This window comes from Petaurus breviceps, unplaced genomic scaffold (genome assembly GCF_028583685.1).
Source record: "Petaurus breviceps papuanus isolate PSGF00001 unplaced genomic scaffold, PetGlider_PUasm1.0 90760, whole genome shotgun sequence".
NCBI lineage: Eukaryota > Metazoa > Chordata > Mammalia > Diprotodontia > Petauridae > Petaurus > Petaurus breviceps.
In genome coordinates, this window is record NW_027187338.1 from 11,320,307 (window position 1) to 11,330,936 (window position 10,630).

Genomic DNA, 10,630 nt, shown 5'->3' on the forward strand with positions numbered 1-10,630 from the left:
AAGTCTCTTAATTAACCTCTTTAGGCCTTGGTTACCTTATCTCTCAAAAGAGGGGGGTTGAACTCATTTTCAGGTCTAGAAGTATGAATTATAAGGAGATCAGGAAAGGCTTCCAGGAGGAGGGGGTCCTTGAGGTCAGCCTTTCAGGGAGCTAGGGATTCAAAAGGTGAAGGTGAGGGTAAGGAACATTCCAGACTGGGGTGGGGGACAGGAGGAGGGAAAGGGAGGAAGTAGGAAGGAAACGAAAGTGGGACACAAAAAATATTCTGCCATGACTGGTGGGAAGCCGGCCATGTTGGAGGGTTCGGGATACCTTTGGAAAACCAGTTGAGTGGTTCCAGCTCCTTCCCACCCCATGGAAATCTCCTGAGCTTCTTTTTTTTTTCTGAGGACTTGATCATAGACCTGTCACCTCACAAGGCTAAGGGGCCCATCTTGATATCGGACAATATTTTGACAAAGGAAGTTCCAATTCTTCCCCATGCCACACCCTTCTCTCTACTGCCAAAAGGACGGGATTATTTTTCCTAAGGGGCTCCCAGCTTCATGGACTTGCCTCCTGACTCAACTCAGGCTGGGGACATGAGTTCATTCATATAAGACACCTGCATTACCCTGTTCACTGACTACCAAGTCCAAAGTCTACTGCTGCCTGCAACAACAGCTGGTGTTTATATACCGCTTTGCAAAATGCTTTACACTCATTATCTGATTTTACCCACACAACAATACTGGGAGGTAGGTTATTTATTCCTATTTCATAGATGAGGAAACTGAGTCACATGGAGGTTAGGTGACTAACACTAGGTTAGGTAACACTAAGCTAGGTAAGAGTCTGAGGCTGGATTTGAACTTGGGTCTTCCTCAGTCCAAGTCAAGCTCTCTGTCCACTGTACCTCCTGGCTGCCTCAGGGTATATGGTATGTATGAATCTTACCTCCTACTTCCAGTGTAAGTAAGGATGACACTCCTCCCCATGACAGGGTTCTGCTACAACAATTCTATCTCCTTTTCTCTTCCTTCTCCTAATGTCCTTCTAGCTCTATTTTCCAATACTGGTCTAGGCGCTACACTCCAGTTCCAATGGAGCAGGGATGTACACAGCTGTGTAGCCACAATCTTACAGAAAGGGCAGGGCTGACAGATCCAGAAAACCAAGACTGGCCAATCAGATGAGTAGCTCAGCAATTTCATTTCAGACCCAGTGGTGTTCTGCTCCAAGCTGGGTTTCTTGGAACTCATTCTCTGCAGTCCACCCACTGTTCCCCCAGTGTTTGGGTCTCCCTGGTATGTTGGTCTCACTTACTGGCATTGTGCCAGATCACTACAGTTCTACTTGCTTCCCCTGCTGACGCTGGAGCTTCCTTCTCTGGGTTAGCCCTCACAAGCATCTCTTTTGAAGGAACTTCAGCTGGCAGCCATCCTGCCTTCTGCTTTTCTGGACTTCACTTCCCAGATGCCTCTGAAGGAGGCACTTCTATTTGGCCACCCTCTTGCCTGCCTAGTCTGCATCTCCTAGTGTCCCTTGTGAAAGGGATTTCAAGCTGGTGACCATCTAGGTATTGCAATGGTAGGGAGATTTTTGAAGAGAGATGAAAGTTTCTTGTAATTTACAATTAACCAAAGCACCCAGGATCCTGACTTAGACCTGCCGAGGGAAATTAATTCGCATTACACATTTCCTAAATTTATCTTAACAGAAAAATTTTGCTTGGTGACTATCTTTACTGTCTCCAGGAGTCTATACCAGCAAACTGCTCCTTGCTGCCACTGTCACAGCTTGGGAACCAATGACACTTTCTTATTCTATATAGACTTTTGTATTGACCCACTTGCTGAATATTGCTATAATCAGGAAAAGAGGGCAGTTTGGGCAGGAGAGTAGGAAGTTAAATGCTACTCCTAATAGCTGTAATGAGGGCACCAGCCTCTTCTACTCCAAAACTATGCCTAGGCAGTTTATAAAAGCAGAGATAGCCCAGGCCCCCAAGCTGATATTTCTAAAGTGGCTCTTCTGTTTTGGATATAAAGTCAAGAGGGTCCACAGAAGGGAAAGCAAGAGACTTGGGTGATTCCTATCATAGCAGAGCAATGCATCCCTGGGTAGCCTGATTATCTGAGTGGAGTTTTCCTTGAATTGACCCCTGTTGTATGTATTTCTAGGAAAAGTCTTAGGCATTGGACTGTACTATATGATGCTTGAGGTGTTAGGGAAAGAATACACTATGGATATGGTGATGTCAACTTTGCATCACAACTTCGGCAATGGCTATGTCTCTACAGTACCTTCTAAGACCTTCTTCTTTGGGCCAGTCAGAGGCCATGGGACCTTGACACTTTGTCACCTGATACAGGTATGTATGAGTTTAAGGCTGGAAAGCCTTTTTAAGTTAGTTAGAAGAAAGAGAGACATTATGGAATTATAAAAAATCAGCTTAAATAGAATATTTGAAATCCAGTGTTTTTATTGGGGAGTATCTTTGCTAAGGAATAACCTTTCCCAAGTGCCAAGTAAACTCTTCAATTCTGAAATTCCGTGTCCTCTTGCTTTGAACACAGTCATTAGGCACTGTCACATACATTGTCGATATGGAATTATTATTCACTTCAGTACTGACATTTGCCTCTTTCCAAGGCTGCCATTCTTAGAGCTTCAGATGTCGACATGGCAGAACCATTGGGCACACACATAGGGCACTGTTAAGCCCTTGGCTGTGGCAGGAGTAGCACACACAGCTGCCCGTGGATGAGCACTCCACCTATCAGCAGAGTCCAGCAGGTCAAAGCCTGACCACAGAAGCCAGCAGTTGGGGACCACCCTTTGCTGGTTATCACTCTTGTAGCTCTAAAGGCTCTCTCCAAGGTACTATAATCCCACATTATAGGGAAAGCAAACTTAGCAGAGTCTTGTCACCTGTGGGGCACCACCCCTGCCGCCGTGGGTTTCCTGTCCCTTCTTCGTATATGATGTGAGTTAAGTATGCCTTGTTCCAGGACAGAGCCATCATGGTCTTTGTATTCTCGGGAGAGCAGGATCTTGGTGTAGGGGCCCTCTGGTCTGCATCTGTTGTAGCAGGCTGAAGGTCCCCAGGGGCTGGTCCTGAGTTAGTAGAGTCACAGGTAAGTCAGCGACCAAGGATGAGAGTTGACTCACAGACTCTTGTCTGAGACATATTTATCTGAGACCCCACCTTTACAAACAACTAGAGGGAAGAGGTGGGGGGGCAGGGTAGGCAAGCAGCTAGTATAATACCTGTAACCAAAGTAGCTAATGCATCTGGAAAAGTCCTTAGAATTGGGGAGATAATTGAGGGAGGGAGTTTGTATGCCTCCATGTAAGCTGGGATAAGCTCAAAGGTGGGACTTGGCCAAGAACCTAGTTGCCACAGATCTAGACTGGTCTATATAGGGGAAGGAGGGAGTAAGCTGAAGTTCTAAGTTAGCAAAGGATTTCTACATGGCAGACTTTGTTTTTCAACTGGAAAGAAAAAAGGAAGAGAGAACAAAACTTCTTCCCATTCAGCTCTCCTCTCATGCTTTCCTGTCTTTCACAGAATCCCATTATCTCAAGCTAAAAGAAATTTTACAGATTATCTAGGCTTCCCCTCCCCATTTTACAGATGAGAAATATGAGCTCTCAAGATGGGAAATGATTTGCCCCATCATTTCTGGAGGATAATCTAGAAAGCAACAGAGTCAGCTCTGACTGCAAATCTAGTCTTAGAGAAGCCACATTGCCTAGTTGCTAGACTAGAAATACGGGACAGGCTCCTCTTCTCCTTCTCCCCTTGTCTCATCACAGGTTGAGCTGTCACCAGCCTGCCTTATCATACCATGTTCTGCAGGGCCCACCCAGAATTACAGAATCATGGTGTTGGAAGGGACCAAAGTGGTGCCCTAGGTCAACCTCTATATGAATGAAAATCCCCTTTATAGCACACCCAATAAGAGCAAGAGGGAACCCTGCCCCCTGCCACCTCTCAAGGCATCCCATTCCACATCCTGGTTTCTTGGATTATCAGACCTTAATCTGGCTTCTCATGACTCCTACATCCTCTGGGGCCAAGGAGAACAAGCCTCGTTGCTCTTCTCACAACAGTCTTTTAAGTGCTTAGAGTCACCAAGTTCTCTCCCTTTTCTGAGATGCTGTGGAATGAGGGATCAATTGAACTAACAGCAATGTTTAATCAAGGCCACATTGCTCCTTTACAGATTGTATAGCAGAGAATTACAGAATTTTTAGAGGTGGAAGCAACTAGTTTAGTCTGTACCTAAATAAGAATCTTTTCCATAACATGACTAACAAAAGGTATTCGGCTTCTCTTTGAAGACCTCCAGTAATGGGGAAAATCCCCACCTCCCAAGGCAGCCCTTCTACTTAGAGACAATTCTCACTGTTTGGAAGTTTTTCCTAACAAGCTTAAATTGGCCTATTTGTAACCACCACTGCCCTGGTTCTACCTCCCTGCCTGGGGCCAAACAGAACAAATTGAATCCCTTTTCCATCTGACAGCCCTTAGAAGACTGTCTGATACCTACCTAGCTATCAGTTTTCCTCTGAGTTTTCTCTTCTTCAGGCTAAAACTCCTTAACCAATTCTCATACTCAAGGGACTCATCGGATTTCTGTCCTCTGGACGCTATCCAACTTACCAGTGACCTTCCTAAAAACATGGTGCCCATGACTGTAGATAATGTTCTAGGTGAGGTGTGAGCAAGACAGAGGGAAGTGATGCTATCACTTCTTTGTTCCAGGAAGCTCTGTGCTAGTGTAGGCTAAGATTATATCAGGGGTTTGGGAGCTACATTACCACAGACATTGACTCATGACCCCTCTGCTGACATATAGAGTGTGGGAGTGGCGCATGGGAGGTGGGCCAATGGTCATGACTTGGTTTGTTGATTAGCATTTTGTATCTATCACAGGACGCCTTCTCCCATCCACTACAAGGAAGGTTTCAAGAGCTTATAACAATGACTGGCTACAGTAGGTCACGACCTTCTTTAGAACCAACATGAAACGATCTCTCTCAACCAGCTAGACACTTGGTGAACAACATTTACCAAGTAATAATAAGAATAGCTAACATTTATCTCCTATGTATCTCCTATGTACCAGGCATTGTCCTAAGTGATTTACAAATATTTTCCTATTTTATCCTTAGAACAACTCTGGGAGGTGAATGCTGTTACCATTCCCATTTTACAGTTGAGGAAACTAAGATAGAGAGGGTAAATGACTTGTCCAAGGTCACACAGCTGGTAAGCTTTTGAGGCCAGATCTGAACTTAGGTCTTCCCGATTCTAGGATCAGCACTCTATCCATTACACTGCCTAGCTGTCTCAAAGTGCCTGGTATTTAGCCCTGTCCTGTCCAGGCCCTATGGAAGGACATGAAGAAACAGGAGACTTGAACTATCCTTTCCCTCAAGGAGAGATAGTAATATATAAGAGGTGGCAGACTTGCTCTCCCCTATCTGAGCTCCTCCTTCTATTGGTGAGCTCTTCCTGGAACCCCCATCTTGGGGAAGGGCTCTAGATCTTCTACCCCTCCTTCTCTGTACTTAGCCAGCACGACCCCACGTAGGTACTTGACATCCTCTTCCCTCACCCCCAACACTTTGCAGCTCTGCTTTTGTGTGTTGTGTTCCCCTAGAATGTAAGCTCCCAGAGGGAAGAGACTAATTTTTTTCTGGTTATATTTATATGCCCAGTACTTCACACAGTGCCTGGTACACAATGAGCATTTAATTAATGTTTATTGGCTAACCAAGTGAATCACTCTTCCAAACCAAAGGGCCCCTTTGCAAAAAGCATTGTGCCAAGAAGTATAAATTAATCAAATGATCTAGGTAGAAGTGTGAAAGGAGGCAAAAGTGAAGCAAATCATTTCAAATGGGTCAGGCCTAGACAAGGGGTGCTTCTCTGTGACAAGTTTAGAAAGGAGGGTGACAGCCCTGGAGTCAGGAGGACCTGAGTTCAAATCCAGCCTCAGAAGCTTGACACACTTACTAGCCGTGTGACTTTGGGCAAGTCACTTAACCCCAATTGCCCTCCAAAAATAAAAAAAAAGGAGGGTGACAGTGGCAGAGAGCAGCTTTAGTATTGAAGATGCAAGCAGATGTGGCTTGACTGGGTGTGTCCCACTAGAAATAAAGTTGGAGGTCACCCAGTTGGAATTTAGGTTTGAAAATAAGGCTGAGCACTTTCAATGTTTTTCTTCTTCTGAGGAACAAGAAATCCCGCCCATGGGAAATTTTGACAACAGAGAAATGAGATGCAGAAAATTGTGCCTGAGGAGGATGAGCCCAGCAGTGCCAAGAATGGGCTAGTTAGAGAAGACCCTGGGAGATGAGAAAGAAGTGAATGTCCTAGGGAGGGAGTGTGGATAAAGAAAAGGAGGACAGGAACTGAGAAAGAATTGGAAGAACTCAGAGATCGACTAGATAGGGGAGTAAAGAGATAACAGGGACAGAAATCAGAAGAGATTCCAAGCTGAAAGTTTACATAGGGGGAAGGAGGTTAGGGCTACGGATGATAACATGGAATCAGGACCACAAGGTCATAATCTCCAGCTGGAAGGGACCCCAGAGGCCATTTGGAAGGGGTACTTGCTAGCTGGGAGGAGAGAATAGCAACACCTCACATTTCTATCATGTTCTAAGGTTGACAAAGCACTTTCTTCCTTGTATCCCCCTGAGGGACAAATATCATTAGCTTCACTTCATAAGGGGAAAACTGAGCTAAAGAGACCAAATGACTTCCTCCAAGACACACAGGCAGAAAATGGCAGAGCTGAGATTCAGACCTAGGTTACCTGGCTCCAGGCTGAGCATGCTTTGCATTGCTTTGTGTCACTTCTTCTAAATGAGGAACTCAGCACCGGTGGGTTAAGTTTCCTGGCATGGCAGGACATCTGCACTGAGATGCCCTGTAGCCTTCTTGGGAGGTGGAGCCAGAAAGCAAGGGAGTCAGAGCTGAAGATGGAGACTGGGAAAGAGGTCCACTGAAAGAAAGAGCAGAAACTGTAGAAGCAGAGGGGAAAGCAAGGGAACTGGACTCTTGGAGTGTGGCTTGAAAAGAAGCAGGAGGCCTTAGAGGGTGTAAATGGCAGGAGTGGAAGAACTAGCAGTGACTGGGGAGAAAGAGAAGACAGAGAAGTCTGGGGTCACAGGATTTGTGGAAGGAGAGTTTGGAAAAGGAGGTCAGAGGCAGAATAAAGACAGTAACAGCCTGGAGGACTGAGTTCTCTAGGCAGAAACAAAGACATCTCTATTCATATCCACAAGGATATAGAACTTCAGGCCAGGGTCTCCCTTGGTAGCCCCACAACTACCAACAGACAGCCCTCTTGCCTTCAGTCAATTTAAAGATGCTGAGATGTGAAGGTTGAGATATAGGCCTGCTGGGATCTCCTCCCACCCTAACTGTTACTAGGGATGTCCTCCAGCCTTAATACCCAGAGGAGGCAATCTCTGGGCCACTTGGAGTAATTCTGAGCTTCTCCCATGTGGTTCTTCAAACAAATGTAGAGAAAAAGAGATGGCTAGTACATAGCCAAGTTGTGGGAAAGAGTCATGTTACAGCCTTTGAAAATCCTAAAATGATAGCATTCTGCCAAGACAAGAGTATACTCTGCCCAACAGCAATGGAGAAGAAAGTATTGGGCCTAAATAAGTAAGGCATGAATGTTCTTGGAAAGAGGTATTTGTGGCCTTCTGACAATGACGTGAGTGAACTCTGACCTCTGAACCTTACCCCCTCACCCTGCTTGGTTCTCTCATAATGACTGTACCAAGTGCATAGTGCTTCATTATAAGTTGTATCTTTCCCTCCTGGGACCTAGAATTTGCACTTGATAAATACTAATAAAGCAAACAAATTAGAGTCCACTGAGATGAGTCTGTCATTTCAGGGTCAGTCCTTTGATCTGGACCTGGAGTAGCTTATGCATACTGGGATGGGCAAGGGGGTGGCAGTCATGGTACCAGGTACTATGTGTCCCAACAGGGGCCAACTCAGGGACACCCTGTACCATCTGGCTTTTAATAAACCTTCCCATATTCCCTATTCAATATTATAGGTAATAAAATCTAGAGTTTACCCATGCCTAGGCAGATAAGAAATAAAACAAATAATTAATTTCAAAAGGATAATATAGTTATTTACCATATACTCTTTATAACCATACCCTAGGTTGGGAACCTCTTCCTTAAGTGGTAAACACATACTCACAACCATGCACATGGGACCTGACTAAGAGAAAATGTTATCAAATTCCTTCTGGATTGACATGCCCTCCCAAACATTGGAATGGAAATGAAGATGGGTTTCCCAGAGAACTGCATTTTGAGACATTTGGATTGTCACATTTACAAAATTATACATGTTAGACAATCCTATGGGAGAGTTGACAGTGTGCCCCAAACAAAACTGGGGTATTAGAAATCTCTTCTCAAGGTATTCGAAAGTTGCCACTGGGGAAACCAGAGGGTTATTACTCTGTGACTGGCTAGAGGAGCCACTTTGATGGAAATGGCCATTCAGAGCCAGTCTACCTCTTTGACCTCAAACCATCCAGAAGGTTGGCACCACCCTTCCCCCCAGTTCATGGGTGATGGTGAAACCTGGGAGCAGGACAAGGTAGCTCGTCCTCCCTGCAGGGACCCTTATGGCCATGGTCATGGCCATCGTCCTCAGCCTGAGAGGAAGCTCTCCTGAGATCTGCTGAAAGCCAACACATGAAGCCCGGGTAAAGCATCTCTGAATACCAGTTCCACAAGGAACCTTCTTAACCAGACTCAGGCCTGAGCTCCTGCTCCCCACCCTACATCAACAACAAAGACAGAGCACCATCTTCCTTCAACAGAAAGAGCCTGAGTACAAAATTAGATTCTTACCCTCCTTCGAAGATTTTGATCCTCGCTGGCTCCCCTCTTTTGGAGGCAGGGGCATCCTCCTCAGCCTTCCCTCTCTTATCTTCTTCCTTCTTGGCTCGAGCTAGGTCTTTCCGACCCTCGCTGGAGACCATCGAAGGGAGATGAGCCTGTTCCACCAGAGAAATAACAAAAAGGGTTACACTTCCAGGTACAGACACCATTTGTTTATTCAATCAGAGATGAGGAAACCATAGAATGCAAAGGAAGCCAAAGACTCCATGTACATCAGTTACATTTAGCATCTCAAGAAAGGCAAGTAGCATAATGAGAATTATATCAGCCCCAGATTAGCTCTTGGCACACTTGAACACATTAACTTCTGTTGGTTGAGTTAGAAAACATACTGAGGATCCTCCATCATCATCATCATCATCATCATCATCATCATCACAACTATCATAGCACTTAAATGTTTAAAAAATCATATATTTATATACAGTCTCACTTGATCCCCACAAGGAGGTAGGTGCTATTATTATCCCCATTTTACAGATGAGTAAACAGAGATTGAGTGAGGGTAGGTTGACTTTCTCAGGGTCATATAGCTACCACATAAGCCAAGAAGAAAAATGCTGGGTGTTTTGAGTTCCAGCTTGGCTAAGAGTAGCAGTGTTGGGGTGGCTAGGTGGTGCAGTGAGTAGAGTGTTGGCCCCAGAGTCAGAAGGACCTGAGTTCAGTTCCGGCCTCAGACACTTAACAGCCACACAAAAATACTAGCTGTGTAACCTTGGGCAAGTTACTTAACCCCAATTGCTCTCCAAAAAGCAAAAAAAAAAAAAAAAGAGTAGCAGTGTTCATCACCAGGTGGGGTAAAGAGTGGAGAATTTTCAGCTACAGCATCACTCAAAGACTATCTCAAATCTGAAGAAAGTGGAAGGAGTGCCCACACCAACAAAACCACAGGTAATAAGAAGAATATGGATGTCATGATCCGATGAATGAATGCAAAAGCATTTATTAAGTGCTCACTTGTTATGTGCTGATCACTGTTCTAAGGGCCAGGGATATGAAAGTGAAACAGGTCCTACCCTCAAGGAGCTTACTTTCTAAGTGATTCCAGGTCTATGGTTTCATCAGTGTGGGCTTTCCCTGCACTGATGCAGACTTCCATATGGTCTTCATGGGTAGATGGTGCCAAAGAAAATTGATCATGTGACAACTAATCCTCCAGTAGAATGTAAACTCCATGAGGGCAGGGGCTATTTTTCACTTGTCTTTGTATTCCCATTCCTGGGATGTACATAGTCTTGTATATAGTCATGTGTGCAGGATGATGATTGTTGGGTGGGACTGGGTTAGTGATGAATTTCTTCAGATTTAAGCATAATCTGTTGGCCGCCATGCTGGAAGCTGTTCTAGCTCAGAAGGACCTGTCAAAGGTTATGTTTCACTGGCCTAGCCTTCAAGAACCAAAGTATAAGAGGACTTAATACAATTATTATCATCATCAATTTTAATTACCAAATATTATCATATTTATTATTAGTATTAGTAACAGTCAGGGTTATAAAGAACTTTTCAGATGACAACTTTACAAGGCAGGTAATAAAAGTACCACTATCTTCATTTGACAGATGAGGAAAGTAATGCTGAGAGAGGTAAAATTACTCACTCTCAGTCAGGTGGATGGGAAGTGGCAGATTTGGTGCTTAATTGCAGACAGATCCAGAGCCCATATTCTTTCTATTATAT

The 10,630-nt window shown here is 44.6% G+C and overlaps 1 protein-coding gene across 1 annotated transcript in view; it reads right to left on the reverse strand.

Annotated features, from left to right (window-relative positions):
* HIVEP3 (HIVEP zinc finger 3) overlaps window positions 1-10,630 on the reverse strand; it is a 159,345-nt gene that overhangs the window by 64,230 nt on the left and 84,485 nt on the right. Inside the window, exon 6 of the mRNA XM_069068153.1 lies at window positions 8,900-9,045. Within this exon, the coding sequence (XP_068924254.1) occupies window positions 8,900-9,045 (146 nt within the window). The remainder of the gene's footprint in view (window positions 1-8,899; window positions 9,046-10,630) is intronic.